At 37.5% G+C, this 20,477-nt stretch overlaps 4 protein-coding genes across 15 annotated transcripts in view; 2 read left to right on the top strand and 2 right to left on the bottom strand.

Moving 5' to 3' along the window:
• Positions 1 to 17,396, bottom strand: part of ccdc34 (coiled-coil domain containing 34) — a 19,278-nt gene extending 1,882 nt beyond the window's left edge. For 2 of the 9 annotated variants that reach the window (XM_054776689.1, XM_054776691.1), the window contains exons 1-7: positions 17,274 to 17,396; positions 3,045 to 3,195; positions 1,996 to 2,271; positions 1,788 to 1,908; positions 1,469 to 1,576; positions 373 to 531; positions 169 to 298 (exon numbers count right to left, since the gene is read on the bottom strand). In XM_054776689.1, coding sequence (XP_054632664.1) covers positions 169 to 298; positions 373 to 531; positions 1,469 to 1,576; positions 1,788 to 1,908; positions 1,996 to 2,258 — 781 coding nt within the window. In that variant the 5' untranslated portion in view covers positions 2,259 to 2,271; positions 3,045 to 3,195; positions 17,274 to 17,396. Of the gene's footprint in view, positions 1 to 168; positions 532 to 1,468; positions 1,577 to 1,787; positions 1,909 to 1,995; positions 2,272 to 3,044; positions 3,196 to 17,273 lie in introns of all 9 variants that reach the window. The other 7 variants (XR_008570440.1, XM_054776684.1, XM_054776686.1 and 4 more) reach the window with 6 other exon arrangements.
• Positions 5,213 to 15,249, top strand: slc15a5 (solute carrier family 15 member 5). Its single transcript, XM_054775761.1, has 9 exons — positions 5,213 to 5,702; positions 6,942 to 7,164; positions 8,813 to 8,982; positions 10,282 to 10,502; positions 11,677 to 11,863; positions 12,021 to 12,209; positions 12,909 to 13,040; positions 13,122 to 13,230; positions 14,730 to 15,249. The coding sequence occupies exons 1-9, from the start codon at positions 5,213 to 5,215 to the stop codon at positions 14,878 to 14,880; spliced, it is 1,872 nt and encodes a 623-aa protein (XP_054631736.1). The 3' UTR covers positions 14,881 to 15,249.
• Positions 9,859 to 20,477, bottom strand: part of agbl2 (AGBL carboxypeptidase 2) — a 29,981-nt gene continuing 19,362 nt past the window's right edge. Inside the window, exons 24-25 of one of the 4 annotated variants that reach the window (XR_008570438.1) lie at positions 17,499 to 17,597; positions 9,859 to 10,602 (exon numbers count right to left, since the gene is read on the bottom strand). The gene's annotated coding sequence lies outside the window, so the exon portion shown is untranslated. Of the gene's footprint in view, positions 10,603 to 17,454; positions 17,598 to 18,367; positions 19,255 to 20,477 lie in introns of those variants that run through there. The other 3 variants (XR_008570439.1, XM_054776678.1, XM_054776680.1) reach the window with 3 other exon arrangements.
• Positions 17,063 to 20,477, top strand: tmem17 (transmembrane protein 17). The gene is made up of 5 exons (XM_054776693.1): positions 17,063 to 17,372; positions 17,533 to 17,636; positions 18,596 to 18,709; positions 18,813 to 18,956; positions 19,049 to 20,477. The coding sequence occupies exons 1-5, from the start codon at positions 17,264 to 17,266 to the stop codon at positions 19,124 to 19,126; spliced, it is 549 nt and encodes a 182-aa protein (XP_054632668.1). The 5' UTR covers positions 17,063 to 17,263; the 3' UTR covers positions 19,127 to 20,477.

Below are 20,477 nucleotides of genomic sequence, written 5' to 3'. Positions count from 1 at the left end.
CCCGGAGAAAACCCACGCACGCACAGGAAGAACATGCAAACTCCACACAGAGATGCCCAACGGAGAATCGGTCTCCTGACTGTGTGGCCAACATGCTAACCACTAGGCCCCCGTGTGGCCACACCCAGAAAGATACACAGCATTTATTAATGGCTGGACCAGACTCACTTGTTGGATTATGAGAGGCTTTGGGAGTTGTTCTGCATTTTTCATTGTGTTTTGCCAGCCATTCCTTAAAGTTCTCCTCTGCCCTCCGCCGTCGCTCCTTCTCCTGCTCCTCACGCATACTTGCCTTCTCCTGTCACAAAGAATTGAGCACATAGTCAAACAGTATCTACCTTGCAGGAATAAAAGAAAACACGCCGGCTTTACTTTCTCTTTTTTTGCCTTCTCCACCTTCTCGTGGTTCTTCTTCTGCAGCCAGGCTTCGTACTTTTGTTGAGCTTTCTGTTCCGTCTCTCTTTGCTTTTCCTGTTTCTGACGCATCTCTGCTTCTTCCCTGCTGCTTTTGAGCAGTTGCTCACGTCTTTCCTTGGATTACAGGGAAAAAAGTCAGTATTGTAACTCTAGGAAATGATCCAAGACTTAAGAATGATCCAAAACATTCAATCGTGATGCTAGCCATTATATCCCGCCTCTAAATTGTTCATCGCTTCTCTAAACTTTTAACGCCAGTTATTTCGGACAATTTTAATGCAGGTTAATTCATAATTGTGAAAAATATAGACATCTCGTTGTGCAGTCTGTTCTTTTTAACCAGTACAGTCGTCCCTTGCCACATAGCACAGCTTTACTCTTATCACTTTATATTGACTTTATTCAAAAAAAAATGACGGCTTTTTTCCATTCCTGCTGTTTCGGCCTTTTTTTTAATTTTCCAACTATTTCAATGTTCTTGTCAATTTTCTTCTAGCAATATTATGAATTCTTTCCCATAATATTTTGATTTTAATATTCCTATAACATTCTCCCCAACCATAATTTAAAAACAAATTACACCTTTGTTTTCTTTCTCATAATGTTGCATATTATATTATTTAATAATAACATATTGTCTTTAATATTTCAATTTTATGCTACTAAAATTACATTCTTCTTGCAGATTGCAACTTTTTTCTCTTAATATTTTGACTTCATTTTGTAAAATTACCGCTGATTTTTCAATTTTTTGCTGTTGTTGGGTTTTTTTAGTTTTGTGGTAAAATTATATTTTTAGAATTTGTCGTGGGCCAAATAAAAGACAGTCGCAGGCCGCAAGTGGCCCCTGGGACACACTTTGGACACCTAGGCTTTAATTCGTCCAAAAAAATATGCTTTATTTACTACAAATAATGTGCCAAGCCATGCCAGTGACGAATAAAGACAGGGAGAAGAATTAAATCGTACATCATTAACCTGTATATTTTAGTTTGGTGGTGCGTTGTGAGACTTTTTAAATGTAAATAAGGATTGGCAAACACCGGTTTACCTGTTCTCGTTTCATCTGTTGCCAGTCTCGAATCTTTTTTTCCTCTACACTCCTTTTTTGCTCTCGTTCCGCTTCTTGCTGTTCCTTTTTTTCCTTCTGTGAAAGCTGCTAATTTTAAAGTGATATGAAGTACGTTAATCTGAGCCTGCGGTCATAAAAACAACCAATGCAAAGAAGCAATGACGGACAAAAGTGGCCTCCTTCAAATAAACACCCAAGTCAATTTTTTAGACATACAGTATTATTACCCTGCAGGAAATTCACCACTAAAATTTGAGAAATACGCTAAGAATGTTGCACAAACTCCTTGTCAACTTGCCTCCTCGGTTTTCTTTTTCAGTCTAAGTTTGTCTTCTTTTATTTTATTAACCAACCACACTTCCCATGCGCTGAGGACTTCAGGTCCCGTGTTCTCTGTAGATGCTTTCCATAGATCATGTCTAAGAAGACACAAAAGCCAACACTAAGACAAACTTCTGAAACACTTAAGTGTTTTGTTATTGTTGTTGTATAAAGCCAGGTAGTACCTGACAGAAGAAATACTGTGTTCATGTGTGTACTTAGGAGATGTCTGATTAGTTGTACTGAGCTCGTCGTCGTCATCGCTCTCGTAACTGTCATGATATATGGGGGACAGCAGGGAAAAAGTGTCGTCGTCCTCAGGCAGGACGTCGTTGGCCCCCAGGTCTTTAGCCACGTGGACATGTTTTCTCTCGTTTGCCTTGAGAGGAGTTGAGCTGAAGTCCTCAGACGCAAAGGCTGGGGAGGAAGGCAGCCACCATCCAGACATTACTAGTCGAATTCTGCAGCGGGACAAATTGAGATAAAAAGAAAATTAGCTTCATGGTGGGGAATGGGCGACAAAATATTGTTGCGACCCGATACCTCGTAAATACAGGGAAAGTATCGCCGATACCGATACTTCACACTTAAAGTTTGTCAAGCTCATTAAATGATTTAGCATTCATTTATTGATCATGGTTATACTTCAATTATAATATTGCAGGCAACCAAAATAGTATTTTTTTATGAAAAACCTATTTGTGAACAATTTAACAATATATGACTTCAACAATAGAAGACAATGTAACAATATAAAAAAATAATACCATTATTCCTTTTATCAATATACGTCTTTGAGCAAAATAAAGTCGATAGTGCAACATAACTCGAAACAAACTAACCATAGAAGAGAACAGATACACGTTATGATCTCATCACGCTAGTATTGATCCGTTCCAGATCCTACGCATGGTATTGATATTGATACTATTGATATTTGGATCGATCTACCAAAAACTACTTCATGGCACTGCTTTGCATTTGTCGACAAACCAGTGTCATACGTTGTAGTAAAATAACGAATCAAGGTCGCTTTCATCGAGGTACTTCAAATAAAGCCACTGACAAGAAGCACAAAACATACACTGAGTTAGCTAAGTTTGGCTAAAGACGTTAGCACAAAGATGCAACTGCTCGCTGCTAAGTTCTTTACCAAGACTTAGGCTCACATGAAAATATCCTCCAAGTGTGTTAGCCACTGATTAAATACCCGTGAATCCGTGTAAATACTTACTTTAACTTGCCTTAATGTTCAGAGTTGCTAGAAAATGGAGCACTTTTTCCCTTCCGTGGACCAAACAGCAGCGGTCGATTTCCCATGATGCACCACGCAGGCTTGGTAACCACGGCGACGCTTGATGCCTGCATCGCCATGTTTTTCTAAACTATACAAATGTAGATACAAATGTGAAAGTAATGATATCATATGAAAATTCTGTTTTATTTTGATCTGCATCAATATAATGAAACTTACACACTGAAGAGGTAAGACTAGATGGATAGATGTATGCAGCTAGTCAAGAGGGGCAAAATGCTGTATTACAACACATTACATACTAACCATCAATTTCAGAAACCCAAACCAGGATAAAACTATGATTGGTCTCCTGCTCAGGGTCACAGAGAGCTGGAGTCTGTCCCAGCTAACCCACCTGGACTGGTCATGTTTTGGTAAATTTTCTATCAATTTTTTCAAAACAAAAACCCCTCTCATTACAAAGCAGTTTTTGCCCCTTCTACTTTAGCTACACTGACAGCTTATCAAAACGTTTATGGGTGCGATAGATTTTCCTGGTTGTGCTCGGTGAGTTCCCAGATCTTAATTAAGAAGCTATGATCACTAGTTAACCCTGCAATTCTCTTTGTAATCATTTTGACCTGTCACATGCAACCTAGTTTAACCTTCACCTTTTGCTGATTAATGGAAGGCTGTTGTTAGGCTGCAGCTGCGGCCTGCACGGTGTCAACGTGCAGGCCCTCTGCTTCAGCCCCACTTCACATCATCTGCCCAAATACAGCAGGCCTGCCAAAATGAGTTTGGACTGTTTTCACAAAGAGTTGTGGTATTCTGTGAGCGCTTCGTGTGAAAGTGAATGACATTTTGTTGTTTGTACATGGTCTCAATGCTATAGTTAAAGTATATTCCTTAAGCTTGATGCCGTTTTTGAAAGTTTACATAAAGCATGCTGTACATGCAAAAACAAGTTGTATGCATCTTGTTGGGAATCACAGAAATATTTCTGGGCTGTTCTCTAAGTTGTTTCCATGTATCACTCCTCTAAGTGGAGATGGTTTTTTTCATGATGTGTTTGATGGCTGTGATGCAATCACACTTCCTTAGTAAGACAATGAAACAGGTGTGTCCAAAAGTGCGACCCAGATCGTGGAGATTAATAAAGTAACTATTTATGCGGCCCAGGGCTGTTTGTTTATTGGCCCGCAATATAGTGAGGGAGCAATATTCGAACCGCGATATAGCGAGGGACAACTGTATTATACTTTTTCACCTGTATCACAAAGGTGAGATGCAGTTTTTTCTTGAGTCTTGAGTGGTAAAATGTGTTCCCTTCCGGTCTCCTGATAAAATAATGCTACTTCAAACACATACCGTGGTGTGAAAAAGTGTTTGCCCCCTTCCTGATTTCATTTTTTTTGGTATGTTTGTCACACTTGAATGTTTCCGATCATCAAACAAATTAAGTATCAGTCAATGACAACACAACTGAACACAAAATGCAGTTTTTAAACGATTATTTGTTTATTATTAAGGGAGAAATAAATCCAAACCTTCATGGCCCTGTGTGAAAAAGTGATTGCCCCCTAAACCTAATAACTGGTAGGGCCACCCTTTGCAAGAACAACTGCAACCAAGCGTGAAGGAATTTTGGCCCACTCAACTTTGCAGAATTGTTGTAATTCAGCCACATTGGAGGCTTTTCCAGCATGAACACAGCATCTCTACAGGATTCAGGTCAGGACTTTGACTAGGCCACTAGGCATCTTGCAATGAGTCTCTTACAGCACTGTGGAGAAATTTTGGCTGAAAGATCTCAATTAATCTCAATTAACACGGAGGGCAATCACTTTTTCACACAGGGCCATGTAGGTTTGGATTGTTTTTTTCCCTTAATTATAAAAAATGTTTCATTTAAACACAGCATTTTGTGTTCTGTAGTGTTGTCATTGACTAGTATTTAAATTTGTTTGATGATCTGGAACATTTAAGTGTGACAAACATGCAAAAAAAAAAAAAAAAAAGCAATCAGGAAGGGGGCAAACACTTTTTCACACCACTGTATAACTTCTTAGCATTTGCATCCTTATATTTTTCACTATGTGGCCCTTGGCGGAAAAGTTTGAACACCCCTGCAATAAAATGTGAGGCTACTCTGCACGTGCAGAATGTCGTCTGACGTGTTGTTGTGTGGTAGCCCTGCCCTGGCCTCAGCTGCTTCCCTCCTAGAAGGCCTGCAGTCCAGCACATTCACACACCACAGCCATTACATGAGAGAACCCAGTCACCAGCTTGCAGGTGGGATGGTAGCAGGAGAAATTCAAAGACTGCCCGAGGGCAAAAGCCACCTAAGGAGGCTCTGCAAGACACCTCCTCATCCAGACCGGAGAGTATCACCTAGAAGCCGCAAGAAACTCCAAGTTATCATTTGCGTTCTGCTTGTGGAGCTATTTGAGAGATTCACATTCTTCGGCATTGTGTGCAACATGATTCTCTTCTGCACTGTGAAGCTTGGCTACGACAACTACCTGGCTGCAACGGTCAACCTGTGTTTTATAGGAGCCAGCACCCTGACCCCTGTGCTGGTGGGTTGGTTTGCTGAAACCTGTCTAGGAAGAACCAAAGTGCTTTACCTGTGTGCTTTCCTACATTTCTTTGGTAAGAAACTTGTTTGTTTGTTTGGTGACGATCAACTACTGTTTTACTCTACTAATAAAACATACTAAAAGTTTAAAGCACGGTGCCAGAAAGTTTTACACCAAGAACCAAGTAGGGACAACTTTTCACATTTGTGCTTATGCAACACCCTAAAACCAATATTGGGAATGGAATATTTTCCACTCTGTTTTAGACAAAGTACGGCAACATGCTATCCCAAACAACTAAACATGCGAAGTTTACGCCAATTGCACCACCTCTCTGACAGAAGTTATAAAAGTGCTAAACTGTTGTTGGCCGCTAATCGCTCTCTCCGGTGCTGGCATTGCAATAACCTTGTATCTACTCCTTTTTAAATTCAATTGTAAACTGTCCTTGAGACTCCTAGGCTCATTTCACAACAAAAACCCAGCGTAGGTCATGATAAGCTAAGCAGTTTAATGTAGTTGACAACACACAAAATAGAGGCCAGAACATTTTTCTCAATTTTTTTTGTCAATAATTTTAATTCATTAATTCATTTCCTGATCATCTAAATAGTATAGTTTGTTCCACGTAAAAGGCCTATCGTTCTGTTGTGAACAAGCGCAGATATGTTTCAGTACCAAAACAGTACCAATCAGTACTAAAACAGAGTAGAAAATATTCCATTCCTAACACCACTATGGAGTATTGTGCGAAAAAGTGAATTTTGTAAAAAATATTTGTGCACTCTTGTCACAATGTTCCCTTTTTCCCATTTTCTCTTTTTTGTTCTCTGAGGAGTCTTTGCAAACTACAAAAAATCTTTTTTTTACGTTTCCTATTCTACAACTTAAAACAACTCCTGCATAATGGGATTTTTGTTTTTGAGTTTGATTTGCAATTTTATTTTTCAAAAATTATCTTGAATACCCAAATTGAAACCAGTAATTTTTCTTTTTTTTTTTTTTTTTTTACATATAAAAAAAATATTTTCTCATAGCTTTTTTATTGCTTTCTTTTCAGTGTGATGATGCAGGCTGCTATTCTTTTTTTTTTTTTTTTTAATACCACAGGCCAACAAAAAAGAGCTATGGGCCCAAAATGGTCCCCGGGCTGGACTTTGGACACCACTGTTTTAATGTTTTAAAGACGTATGACATCAGCCACGTGTCATGATGGATTTAGTATCTCCTGCTTCTCCTTTGAAACATCTGTCTTATTTTTTTTCTAAGCAAAACCTTGAAGCATCCTATCAATGTGTGTATTTATGTATAGGCACGGCCATGCTGCCCGTGGTGGCATTTCCTTTTGAAGATTTCTACATTGACATGCATCACATGAGCTATAAGTTGGAACCTCATGAGCAGCAGGCCCTGTTCTACACCGGCCTCCTGGCTGCTGCACTGGGCATTGGTGGTATCCGGGCCATTCTTTGCCCCATGGGAGCGTACAGCTTGCAGAGCTACAATCAATATCAGCTACTGGGCTTCTTCAACTGGTGGGCAACATCTCTTTAAAGTTCTTTATTTAGGTTGTCTCAGGGCATTGACTCAATCGCAACTGGACTCGTTAGGTTGTCTTAGAAGACGTTTCGCCGGAGTCTAGGCTAGTCTGAGACTTTAGCTGCCTTATCTAGTCAGACTAGAGCTGTCCTACCTAGTTTTTAAGCACAAATTGATGAAGCCTGCTTGGATGAGAGGCAAAACATCTTTTAAGACAAACTGAACAGTCCATTTGCGATCGATTCAACGCCTTGATAATACAATAACCTAGATCAAGGGTGTCCACAGTGCGTTTCTTGTTCAATACAATTGAACAAGAAACAACAGCAAAAATGGAAAAATCAGCAGTTACATTACAAGAATAAAGTCAAAATATTGAAGAGAAAAAAGTTGTAATCTAAGGAGAAAAAGTTGTAATTTTACAAAAATATTAAGAGGAAACATACCATTATTTTCGTAGCATAAAATTTTAATATTAAAGAAAACATTTTTTTTGAAGTCGTAATATTATGAGAAACAAACAAAACCAAATTAAGTTGTAATTTTTGGAAAATTAGTTTGGCGGAAAATGTGAAATATTATAGGAATAAAGTCAAAATATTGTGGGAATAAAGTCATAATTGCAAGAACAAAATTTGCAAGAAGAACGTTTAAATAGCTGTAAAACTTAAAAAAAAAAAACAAATGGCAAAAACAGCTGTAATTTTACGTGAATAACGTCAAAATATTCAGTGAAAAAAGAATATTTTAAGGAGAAAAATGTTGCAATTTTATTATTATATTTATAATATAATATTTTTTAATATTATATATAATATCATATTATATTATAATAATATAATATTATTATAATATAATAATAATTTATAATATAATTATTATTATTATTTTATTATTATTTTATTATTATACAATATTACGAGAGTACACTCGTAATATTATGATTAAAAAATGTCATTTTTGTACCATAGTGTTGAAATAGTAGAGAAAAAATATGCAATTTTTTTCAAGTTTAAATATTATAAGAACAATACAACAAAACAAAATAAAGCTGTCATTTTTGGAAAATTACAATGGAGAAAAAGTTCTAATAATAAGTCATGTTATGAGAAAAAAAGAAGAAAGATTATTTAAGGAGAAAGTTGAAATATTTGGAAAATTTAAAAAAACAACAACAACAGCAAAAATGGGAAAAACAGAGCAAAGAGTGAAGTTGATATTAATAATGGGCTTTTTGCACAAAGCTGAAATGCAGTTTTTTCTTGAAATATATCTAACTTCTTAGCATATCTGCTTTACGAAATATCTAAGTGGCAAAGTTGCATCCTTTTGTTTTTCAATATGTGGCCCTCGCTGGAAAAAGTTTGGACACCCCATCGTAGATGAATAAGAATATTCACAGGCATCTTCATTTAGGTCACCAAAATATGTTGGGGTTTTTTTTGCAATTCTTCATCATTCCACCTATGTAAGGTTAACCAGTCAATTTGAAATACAGAACGGTGTTTTGGTATTCAAAGAGTAAGTAATTGAGTCAAAATGCTGGCACAGAAAAAAGGTGCACTTTTGATTCTAAAGCAAAAAAACAACAAATAACTTGTAATGTGTGTGTGTGTGTGTGTTATGTGTTTTCATCATATATAGGTTCTACTGGTTGGTTAACCTGAATTCCACTGTTGTGTTTCTGGGTATTGCTTACATCCAGCAATCTGTGGCCAAAAATCTGGCTTTCCTAATCCCCTTCACCTCTGCACTGCTGGCACTCATCGCCATCCACATGATGCGCAACAAACTCACCTACAAACCCAAGAAAGGTAAGACACTTGATTATTTACATCAGGGGTGTCCAAACTTTTCCAGCAAAGCCACATAGTGAAAAATGAAAGGATGCTACTTTGCCACTTTGATATTTTGTAAGATACACTTAAAGTTATATTTCATGAAAAAAACTGCATCTCAGCTTGGTGACGTAGGTGAAAAGCATACTATTAGTATCAACTTTTGTCCTTTTGTCCCTTTTTTCCCCATTTTTGCTCTTGTTTTTTTAATTTTCCAAATATTTCAACTTTTTTCTTAAATAAATCTTTTCTTCTCATCATATTGTGACTTTATACCCACGCTATTTGACTTTTTTCCATTATGTAATTCTTTTTAAGCATATATTTTAAAAAAAACATTTAATCTCTATGCTACTAAAATGACATTTTTTTTCCTTATAACATTACGAGCTTAATCTCGTAAAATTGCTACTTTTTTCTCTCAGTATTTTGACTTTATTCTTGTAAAACTAGAGCTGTTTTATCTATTTCTGCTGTTTTCCTACATTTAATTTCCCAACTATTTTACCTTTCCTCTTCATTTTCTTCAAATTTTCTTCACAATATTATGACTTTATTCCTGTAATATTTTACATTTTTCCCCAACCTCATTTTCCAAAAATGACAACTTTATTTTGTTTTGTGTATTTCTCATATTATGACGTACACTTTTTTCTTCTATGCTACTAAAATGAGATTCTTGTAAAAATCACAACTTTTTTCTCTTGACATTTTGACTTTATTCTTGTAAAATTACAGCTGTTTTATCCATTTCAGCATTTTTTTTTTACCTATTTTACCTTTATTCTTGGAAATTTTCTTTTTGTAATATTGTGACTTTATTCCCGTATTAGAGCTTTTCCCCCAACCTAATTTTCCATAAATTACAACATTTTTTTCTTTAATATTCACTTAACCTCATCCTAATAAAATGATGTTATTTTTCCACATAATAAAAATAAAGTTATTATCATACATTGAAACTTTTTTTCTTAATATTTTCACTAAGCTTGTAAAATGACTGCTGATTTTTCCATTTTTGCTGTTGTTGGGATTTTTTATTTTCATTTTGATTGTGTCGCGAGCCAATAAAAAAACAGCCGCGGCCGGCTGCACTTTGGACATCTCTGACTTACATATAATTTGAGGTATGCCCACTTTTACGTTGTTTTCCCTATTTTCATCAAACATCTTGGTTGTTTGTCGTTGAGTATATATGCAACTCTTCTGGAAGATGTCATTTATTCAACAAACGATGGATGATTGAGACCCAATGTCTTCTTGTTCTTGTCAAAGGCGGATCCCTGTTGACCACCCTTGGGGTTTTCTTGAACTCTCTCAAGATGTGCTGCCTTCACTATCGGCACCTTAGTGGAGATGTGCCATCGTGGCTGGATCGGGCCAAGGAGAACAACGGCGGCCGGTACAGTGAGACTCACGTAGAGAACGTCAAAGTCCTGGCCAAGCTCTTCCCTCTTTATGGACTTCAGCTGTTGTACAGAGCCTGCCTCACTCAGGCAAGTCTCTTCGAGGATATGCTGATGCAGGGGTGTCCAAAGTACGGCCCAGGCGCCATTCAGGACTTGCGGCTGTTTTTTTATTGGCTCTCGGCACATTCTAAAAATACAATTAAACAAGAAAAATAAAAAAAATGAATTGAAAAAAAATGGAAAAATTGAAAAAGCATTAATTTTACAAAAAATAAAGGCAAAATATGAAGAGAGAAAAGTCATAATATTAAGAGAAAAAAATACCATGAAGGTGAAATATTAAAAATGAAATGAATGTCATTTTTAAAAAAAGTCATAATATTATGAGAACCGAGCAAAACAAGGAATAAAGTTACAATGTTAGGTTGGGTAAAAGATCTAATGTTACAATAAAGACATGATATTACAAGGAAAAAATGTACAAGAAAGCTGGAATTTATTTTTAAATAATTAAAAAAAGGAAAAACAAGCAAAAAAGCGTACAGCCACATCGCGGTTCAAACATCTCTATATCAAAATTAATTCATCAATAAATGATCGGTGTATCGTGGCTGACTACGGCCTATTATGAGTAAAAAAAATACGCATATTTAAGCAATTCACACGTCATTTTTGCCCAAATTAAGTTAAGTACAATTTTCAATCATAAAAAGGGCGAAATGAACTAAAATCCAAATATACGCCGCTGAAACCACCATTCAACTTGTGAATGCTGTATTTGTTGCCAGTTCGAATCTCCCTTGAGCATCTCTGTGTGGAGTTTGCATGTTCCCCCCGTGCGGGCATGGGTTTCCTCCGGGTACTCCGGTTTCCTCCCACATTTCGAAAACCATGAATGTTAGGTTAATTGGTGACTCTAAATTGTCCATAGGTATGAATGTGAGTGTGAATGGTTGTTTGTCTATATGTGCCCTGCGATTGGCTGGTGACCAGTCCAGGGTGTACTCTGCCTCTCGCCCCGAAGTCAGCTGGAATAGGCTCCAGCATACCCGCGACCCTAGTGAGGATAAGCGGCACAGAAGATGGATGGATGGATGGATGGATGGATGGGTTTCAATGTGTTTTACACCGCGTCCTTTGATTTTTCAGTATATGGTTCTTGGTGGAAAAAGTTTGGACACCCCTGTTGTAATGTGCTGAGTCACTTTTTTTTTTTTTTTTTTTTTTTTTTTTTAATTCTACTCACCGTTTTTCCCTCCAGATCCCATCCGGGTATTACATCCAAACCATGAACTCCAACCTTCACCTCAATGACGTCCTGTTGCCGATCGGGACCATGAACGTGATCAGCATTTTACCTCTGCTGATGTTGGCCCCGCTGATGGAGTGCGTCACGACCTTCTCGCTCTCCTTTGCAAAAACGCCACCGGCGCCCACCAGAGTCGTTGGTGAGTATTTCCATATCGAGTGATGCAACATATTGTTTGGACATTTTCATCTAAATACGTCTGTTTGTTCTCTCTCTCTCTTGAAATGACTGTCTTGCAACGCCCATTCTGCAGCCCCCTATCTCATCACCCCACCCTATCTATCCTCCCCTTGCAGCTCTTGGACATGCATGTGCAGCTCTCTCCGTCCTGGTGGCAGGTTTGTCTGAGCTGCACCGGAAGTCTTTCCCCCTGGTAGAGCAAACTCTGTCCGGGAAGGTTCTGCAAGTGTCATCCATGCCATGTTTCCAGCTGGCTCCGCAGTACATCCTACTTGGACTGGCCGAGGCTCTGGTCACTCCGGCATGTGAGTGACAAGCAGATGAAGCGTTTTGAGCCCGGTAATAAGAAGTGTAAAAATAATAACATGTGCTGTATCTGTAAGCAAGCCCCGCGTTTTGCTCTGGCCTCAAACCTACGTCCGCAGAATGACAGTCGAGAGCGCTAGCCTTCGAGCTAAAAGCCCGGCCTGACAACTCAACATCCAGCATGACGCTTAAAGCCATCAGGGAGTTAAGTTTACCAAAAGTATCTAAAACCTGTAAAAGTGCAGATGTGCGAAGAAAATTTACTAGGAAAAAAAAGTTGAAATACTTGGAAAATAAAAAAAAAAAACAACTAACAACAACCAAGAAATCAGCTGTAATTTTATCAGAATAAAGTCAAAATGTTACAAGGGAAAATAATATCATTTATGTCGTATAGAATTTAAATATTTTTTTAAAAATGTAAAAAAAAAAGTCGTAATATGACAAACATAGAAAACAAAATAAACTTATGTTTTGGAAAAAAAATAGGTTGGAGACGGTTACATTATTATGCGAATAACGTCAAAAGATTATGGGAATAAAATGGAAATAAATTGCTTTAATTGTTGGTTTAATGGCAAACTACAAACACATAGAATGTACAGTGAGTGTTGCGTTGCTAATTCAGGACGCCTATTGCAGTCTGATACGCTCTAATATGCATGAATATATGTGCTGTATGCCTATATCCATGCCAGGTTCCCTCATATCTTTCCAGCTGACCCCTGGCCACATCCGAGGAATCTCCTTGCACTTCCTCACGCTCTCCTATGGGGGGGGCTGCTTCCTAGGAGCCCTGTGCATTCAGCTGCTCTACCTCATGTCCGGAGGTAAGGACGCCATGCTGTACTCTTCACATACGGCGTCATTTCAAGTGGGTTATTTCATACGGCACGATGCGCCATTCGCAGGTAACTTCTACCCAAACGTGCTGCATGACGGGAACCTGGAGAGATTCTTCTTCCTCATGGCCACGCTGATGTTGATAAATACGTTTATTTACTGGACTGTATCGCACAGGTACCGTACTATGCATTATGTTTGTATGCATTGCTTCATATTGTCTGCACCAAATATGAAAACGTACATCTTCACGCTGGGCTTAATTAGCTGACATCAGGCAACAAGAGTCGCCCCTCGCCACTTTGCAGCTCGAACATCGATCGATTTTCCATAAAAAAATAATTAATTAATAAATGATCGCTGTTTTGTGGTTGACTATTATTAGTCAAAAATGCATATTTAAGCAATTTTTATATCTTTTTTGGCCCAAATTAAGCCTTTTCTATCATCGAAAGCGTTAAAAGATGCTGATTAAATGTAGTTTTCCACACTGGCCACTAGATGTCACTAGTAACATCAGACACCAATTTACCAGCACAAGCCTAGCACCTGGCAACGTTCATCTCTGCCTGCGGCGAGGGGGCGTCCTACTTATTTTTCTCCCATCTACTAGATACGGTAATACGAGCATAAAGGTGACTATAGGGGTGTTAATTCGTGTCTAGAAGGCTCCAATGGTGTTTAAAATTGTATTTAGAAGATCATAAACAGGTTTTCTAAACTAGCACCACAGCTTGTTTTGTACTGGTCCACATCACTTAATAGAATTTTTTTTTTTTTTAAAAGCAAGAGCAAAATTGGGGAAAAAAAAGATCAAAAAGTTGTAAAAACTGTAAAAACTGCCATGTTGATACTAATAATTAAAAATAGGCTTTGTCACCTATAACAGAGGTCCCCAACCACCGGGCCGTGGCCCAGTACCGGTCCGTGGGCGGGGCCGAACTGGGCCGAGGAAACCTTTCAGGCGTAATGATAAAAAAAAAAATACACGCACAAAAAAAATACTTTTGTAAATAACTAAATACAATTTTAAGTAAATGCATATCAATTTGGAAATATGGACCATTATTTTATTCCAAAAATAATGTAGTGAGAAGTTTTTGCATGTTTGTTGCGAGTGTCCCACTTAGTTTGACTGTCCTTGAACGCACCATCGTACGTACGCTAGCTTTCTCCCACTCTGCACAGATTGTCAACTATACTGTATTTTATTGTTTTTCTTTAACTTCATATTTGCTCCCAAATGCTGATACTCTGTGGGCATGCATAAAGGTAAAGTTTGATGACGTCATCGAGTGCTAATGTGTATATATTTGTCGTGTGCACAGCTTCAAGTTAATTCATGCTAGCACACTGCCTGTTACCGCACACATCGAGCAGCGGCGCTATAATCTTCTCTCTGAAAAACAAACTCCAAGCTTATAGTGGTGGATGGTGGGTCTGTATTCACTTTGTGCTTTTAATTTGATGTTGTTCCTGTCTTTGTTTTACACAATACATACTAAATGAGAGAAATTACATTTTTACAAATTAAAACATAGGAAAATGGCGTCCGCGTCCCTCGCTGGACAAAAGTTTGGACACTCCTGATTTAAACAGTACACCTGGTGTCCTAAGACTTCTGCGCGGTACTGCATATTCCCAGTTTTCAAACCTGTGTGGTCTTCCTCTCCCAGATACATGGATTTGAGCGTGCAGGGTAAAGCGCTGCCTATCAGCCCGCTAACTGAGAAGCTGCTGCAGTACAAAGCACGCCTGCGGTACTACGACTCCATGGAGCACTCCTACACAAACAACTCCTACAACCTGTCACATGACGCGCTTTAGACGCCATCTGGACATTCTGTGGCGCTGGCGCTGCTGACTTCTGTGTCAAATTGTTTGCTTTTTGTCATGACAACTGAATGTATTTAGCCACATGGGCTACGTATGGTGAATTGTTTATAGAGCAGGGATGTCCAAAGTGCGGCCCGCGGCTGTTTTTTTTTTTTTTTTTAAATTGACCTCCGGCACATTCTAAAAGCATACTTGAACAAGAAAACAAAAAAAGCAAAAATAGAAAACTCAACAGCAATTTTACAAGAATAAAGTAAAAAAAAACAACACCATTTTAGTAGCATACAGTTGAAATATTAAAGAAAGATCTTATTTGGAAGCCATCATCTTATGAAAAACAAACAAAACAACTAATAAAGTTGTCATTTGGTTGCGGAAAAAGTAATCTTACAAGAACAAAGTCAAAATATTAAACAAAAAAATAATGAATTAAAAAATGAAGTCATAATTACGAGAAGAAATTTGACAAGAAGAATGTTGTAATATTAACAAAATAAGTTGGAATCGAATGAGAACAATTTTACAAGGATAATGTAATATTAGGAGTAAAAGTAACTTCATTTTAGTAGCATCCAGTTGAAATATTAAAGATAAATATAAGATAAATATTTAATTTGGAAAATTATGAGAAACAAACAAAATAGAAAGTTGTCTTTATGAAAATGAGGTTGAAAAATTTATAATATTATGAAAATAAAGTCAAAATATTATGATAATAAAGTCATAATTACAAGAAGAAAATGTACAAGAAGAAAGTTGAAATAGTTGTAATATTTAAAAAAAACAAAACAGAAATGGAAAACTGCTGTGATTTTGTGAAAAAAGTCGTATTTAACGAGAAAAAGTTACAATTTTACAAGAATAAATTTGTAATATTATCAAGAAAAATGTCACTTGAGTCGCATTGAGGGTGATGATACTTGCTTTAAGGCACTGTGGCGGTGCTTGGCAACCCTCCAAAAGCCAGTCCAAATTTTCATTTTCTGTCTGCAGGAGGCCTTGAATGTGCAACTTTTGTGCTGTGACATACCGAAGTAGAGTATGATCCCCTCCCTTGGGAAACTGGGCAGCGGGATAGTATTCCAAGATTACAACCAGCCCAAACGCACCTCCAAGACAACCACTGCCATGCTAAAGAAGCTGAGCGCAAAGACGTCTATAGAGAGAATGTCTGACCTTTCATGCTGAAATGTTAGTTAATATAGCAAACCACGTATGTGAGGGGAGGGGTGCATGCGCAGACACCCGAGGCTACCTGAATCAGGAGTCGAGCGTATGGAGGACATCTCTGTTAGACCATACCATCATATGCTGACATCATATGACAATACAGTACATTGCATTCACCATAAGGAATCATTTTATAAGAGCAAATATAACACATTTCTCTAACAGGTGTATTCACTTTAATGGCTGTGTTGTCCTGTGAAAAGATAAATAAAATATTCCAGAAATGTGAGGGTGTACACACTTTTGTGAAATACAGTACTGCATTGTTCACTTTTTTTTCGTTTGCCTAAAATTTTTGTCTGGTGTTTTATTCTGAGTATAATCACGAGCAACAAACTAAAGGCATTTGATCTTCAACATTTTCAAACAAAAAGGCTCGGTATCATTATCGGCTACACTGTACTGTCCCAGAATTTAGTTGATATCGGGTTGATACCAAAATTTGCTGTACGGTCGTTCTTCGCCACATAGTTATTCGATTTTCGTGGCTTCACTCTTACGGCTTTTCTAAATGTATTAAATTAATAAATCATCGCTGTTTCCCGGCCTATTTTTGTCAAAAATATGCACGTTGTAATGTGATGTTTTAGAACACGGGATGTTATGGGATTTCCACATTGACCATGTCTTTGATCGTAAACCGCCAGTGTTTTATTTAGCCCACAAGAGGGCGCCAGAGTTACATTCAAGCCGGCTGCACGACTAGAAATGTAAACAATTGTGACGGACGTTTCAAAGTTCACTAAAAAGACTATAAGCTGAATTGCTGCGTCAGTGTTTCTTTCTAAAAATTTGCACACGTGTAAGCAAATTCAAAGTATTTTTGGCCTTACTTAAGCATTTTCAAGCATAAAAGTGACTAATTGAGCTAAATAACTAATGTTCTGCGCCACGCGGCGCCGCGTTTGTGAAAAATTGTCCCCAAGCCGTGGCCACCCCGGTATTTGTGAGTCAGAATTTTTATAAATGCGAGTCTTTCCAAACAAATGCGTTTTTACCCCTACTTATTAAAGATACATGTAAAGTATGTCCATAAAAAAAGTTTCCTGGTTGCTATGGAGACGACAGCAGCTATGTGAGAGCAGGAAGTAAGGGTGCGAGGGTCTCGTCTCCTTTTTGTTTGCCTTACATCGCAGTTTAAACGATGGACTTACCAGAAACTCTCCGAAGACGCTTGGAAGACTTTTCTCGTAATGTCTTTGTGGACCAGAATCAGCCTCCGTCGAAGGAGCGAAGCACGTCTTCAGCGCACGGTAACATCAACATGCAGCTAGTATAGCAGCGAGCTAGCACGGCTGCTGTGCTAGCTAACCGCGGGGAATGCTGTATGTTTGGAGTGCTTCCTGTAGCTTTATGTGTTTAAAAAATACACCACACACCTCAACACTTCGTGTCTGTTCTCTTGTTTTTCAGACCGGCGCGTTCTGTCCAGCCTGCCCCTCCAGATGTCTCTGTTCTTTAACATGTGGTTCTTCCCCCTGTGGTGGATCAGCGAGACTGTCATGTTGCACCTCAAAGTAAACAACACTTTATCATCATTGAGCCCTGTTTCTAATATTGCCACTCTCTGCATTATCTTTCAAATCAACAGAAGCAGTAAATGTGTCCTACGTCAACATCTTCTTGTAGTACAATCTTTGTGGCTTAGGTGTGGGCGGATCGATCCCAACAGTGATAGTATCGAATCGATACCAGGTCTTTAATATTTTTCTGTTCTCGTCTACGTTTATTTTCACAAACATCCGCGTTTTTTATGTTAATGTTGTTACATTGTTAATATTGCTATATTTGCTACTATATTGTGTAAAACCAGGTATCTAATGTGCAGTATTGATTTTATTTTGTTTAAACCAGGGATGTCCAAACTTTTTCCACAGAGGTCTGCATACAGAAAAAGTAATGGCTGCCGGGGCCAATTTGATACTTCTATATTTTATTTTGTAAAAAGGGCTTAAAAATAACATTTGCATATATTTAAAGCCAAAGGTTTGGGCTATCCATTATTAGTATCCACAGTTCAGCTTTTTTTTTTTTTTAACATTGTGACATTTTGCTTGATTTTTGCTGTTTTTTTAGTGTTTCGTTTTATTTCTACAACATGCCACGGGTCACACTATTTGCCCCCAGACCGCACTTTCGACAATTGTATGCACTAAAGGGAGTAATTGAATTATTTTGTTTATATTGTTACATTGGTCCATTTATAGATTGAATTGTTCACACATTTGATGATCAAATATTCTTTGTCTTTTATTTAGAATTAAAATCAGAGTGAACAAATTAAAGGCAATTTCACAACATCATTCAATGAGCCTGAAAAACGTCAAGTAAAAAAAGTACTGGTATTTGTACTGGCGCATTTACTTGGTACTGGATCGATACCAACATTTGCAGTATCGCCAACTCCTTGTAATATTATTCGATTTAGATGACATCATCTAGAATATTCCTTTATCTGTCATTTTTACCCTACTAGTACTCTGCTTTGCCTGACTACTACAAGTTCATCCTGGTGACGGTCCTCATCCTGATGACTTTGATTGAGGCCATTAGACTCTATCTTGGTTATGTGGGGAACCTGCATGAAAAGGTATGGCATCATGTTGAATGAAGGCACAGCACTCACGCAAATGTACCGCAACAACAGAAACGCTGATGCACAATGTTGATGCTATTACTCTGCTTTGTGGAAGGTGGCAGAGTTGGCTGGATTTTGGCTGCTGAGCATCCTGCTGCAGTTGCCGCAAATCCTCTTTCAGCTCTTCAACGAAGGCATCCTCATACAGCCTCTGGAAAGAGGCGTTCACATCGTTCTGGCTCTTTTCATCCTCACTCAGGTATGCTGCTGCTTGTAATCATGGACATCGAGATTTTGGTCTTTTCCGTTGAGTGTGACAAGTGATTTCTTTGTCTTTTTTTCCCCTGCTAGGCCATCGTTGGTTTTGTGGCTTTACGGGACTTGGTCAGACACACAGAAAGTCAATTCCATCTCCGTCAGTTTGACTGAAACATCCGCTTATCAACTTCCTGTCACAGCACTTCATGCTGCCAAGACGCTAGGCCAGGGGTGTCCAAAGTGCGGCCCAGGGGCCATTTGCAGCCCACAGCTGTTTTTTTATTGGCCTGCGGTGCATTCTAAAAAATATACAAGAAGAAAAACAGCAAAAATGGAAAAATCAGCAGTAAGTTTTAAAAATGAAGAGGAAAAAAGTTGTAATCTAACGAGAACAAGTCGTATTTTTACAAGAATAGCGTCGTTTATGAGGAAAAATATCATTTTTGTAGAACATATGTGTCAAACTCAGGGCGCAGCAATTTCATCCATTTGCGGCCCGCAGCTATTTTTTTTATTGGCCCACAGCACATTCTAAAAATAGAATTTAACAAGAATAAAAAAAAAAAAAAAATACAGCAAAAATTTAAAAAAATCGGCTGTAATTTTACAAGAATAGAGTCAAAAATATGAAGACAAAAATTTGTAATCTAACGAAAAACATTTAATTTGACAAGAATAACGTTGCAGTATGATGAGGAAAAATAACATCCTTTTAGGAGCATAAAGTTGAAATATTAAAGACGTTTTCTTGAATGAAAAACAAAACAACAAAGTTGGATAATTACTGTAGGTTGCGGAAAAATGTTATGTCACATGAATAAAGTTGAAATATGAGAATAAGTCAGAACAAGTCTGAGAAGAAAATCTACACGAACAATGTTGAAATAGTTGGAAAATTGAATTAAAAAAAACAGCAGAAATGGAAGAAACAGCCGTAATCCTACAATAATAAAGTCAAAATATTAATATTAAAATATTAATAAAATATTAAGAGAAAAATGTCGTATTCTAACGAGAGAGTCCTAATTTTACGAGAATGCACTTATAATATTATGAGGAAAAATAGTTTTTCTATTTTGTAGCATAGTGGAAATACTAAAGAATATTTTTTTTTTTTTAAGTCAACAAAAAAGTTGTAATTTTAGGAAAAGTTATATTATGGGAGTAAAGTAAACGTATTACAAAAAGAAAAAAGATTATTGAACAATAAATTTGAAATATTTGGAAAATAAAAAAAAAAACACACACAAAGAGGGAGCAAAGAGCGAAGTTTGGTTTTTAACCTACATCACAAAGCTGAGGTGGACTTTTTTTCTTGAAATATGTGCAACCCGTTGTTTGACAAAATATCAAAGTGGCCCTCGCTTGAAAACGTTCGGACACTCCTGTTGTAGGCACAATGTGTCACTTTTGTTTTGTAAAAAGTAAAACAGAAAAATATTTATTTTTGTATTTTTGCCAGCATATTTCATTTGAGATTGTACTGTTGTTTGTACAAAACATTAAAACAGTATGTATTCAC

The sequence above is a fragment of the Dunckerocampus dactyliophorus genome, chromosome 5, assembly GCF_027744805.1.
Source record: "Dunckerocampus dactyliophorus isolate RoL2022-P2 chromosome 5, RoL_Ddac_1.1, whole genome shotgun sequence".
In the NCBI taxonomy this organism is placed as follows: Eukaryota; Metazoa; Chordata; class Actinopteri; order Syngnathiformes; family Syngnathidae; genus Dunckerocampus; species Dunckerocampus dactyliophorus.
Note: the sequence above shows the minus strand (reverse complement) of the source record. Positions and strands in the feature narration are given on the sequence as shown.

Coding starts and splice junctions, on each gene's coding strand:
- slc15a5 (XM_054775761.1), top strand. CDS start 5,213: ATGTCGTCTGACGTGTTGTTGTGTGGTAGCCCTGCCCTGGCCTCAGCT. Junction 7,165..8,812: donor CTACTGGGCTTCTTCAACTG/GTGGGCAACATC, acceptor CATCATATATAG/GTTCTACTGGTTGGTTAACC. Junction 10,503..11,676: donor ACAGAGCCTGCCTCACTCAG/GCAAGTCTCTTC, acceptor TTTTCCCTCCAG/ATCCCATCCGGGTATTACAT.
- tmem17 (XM_054776693.1), top strand. CDS start 17,264: ATGGACTTACCAGAAACTCTCCGAAGACGCTTGGAAGACTTTTCTCGT. Junction 17,637..18,595: donor CTGTCATGTTGCACCTCAAA/GTAAACAACACT, acceptor TTACCCTACTAG/TACTCTGCTTTGCCTGACTA. Junction 18,710..18,812: donor TGGGGAACCTGCATGAAAAG/GTATGGCATCAT, acceptor GCTTTGTGGAAG/GTGGCAGAGTTGGCTGGATT.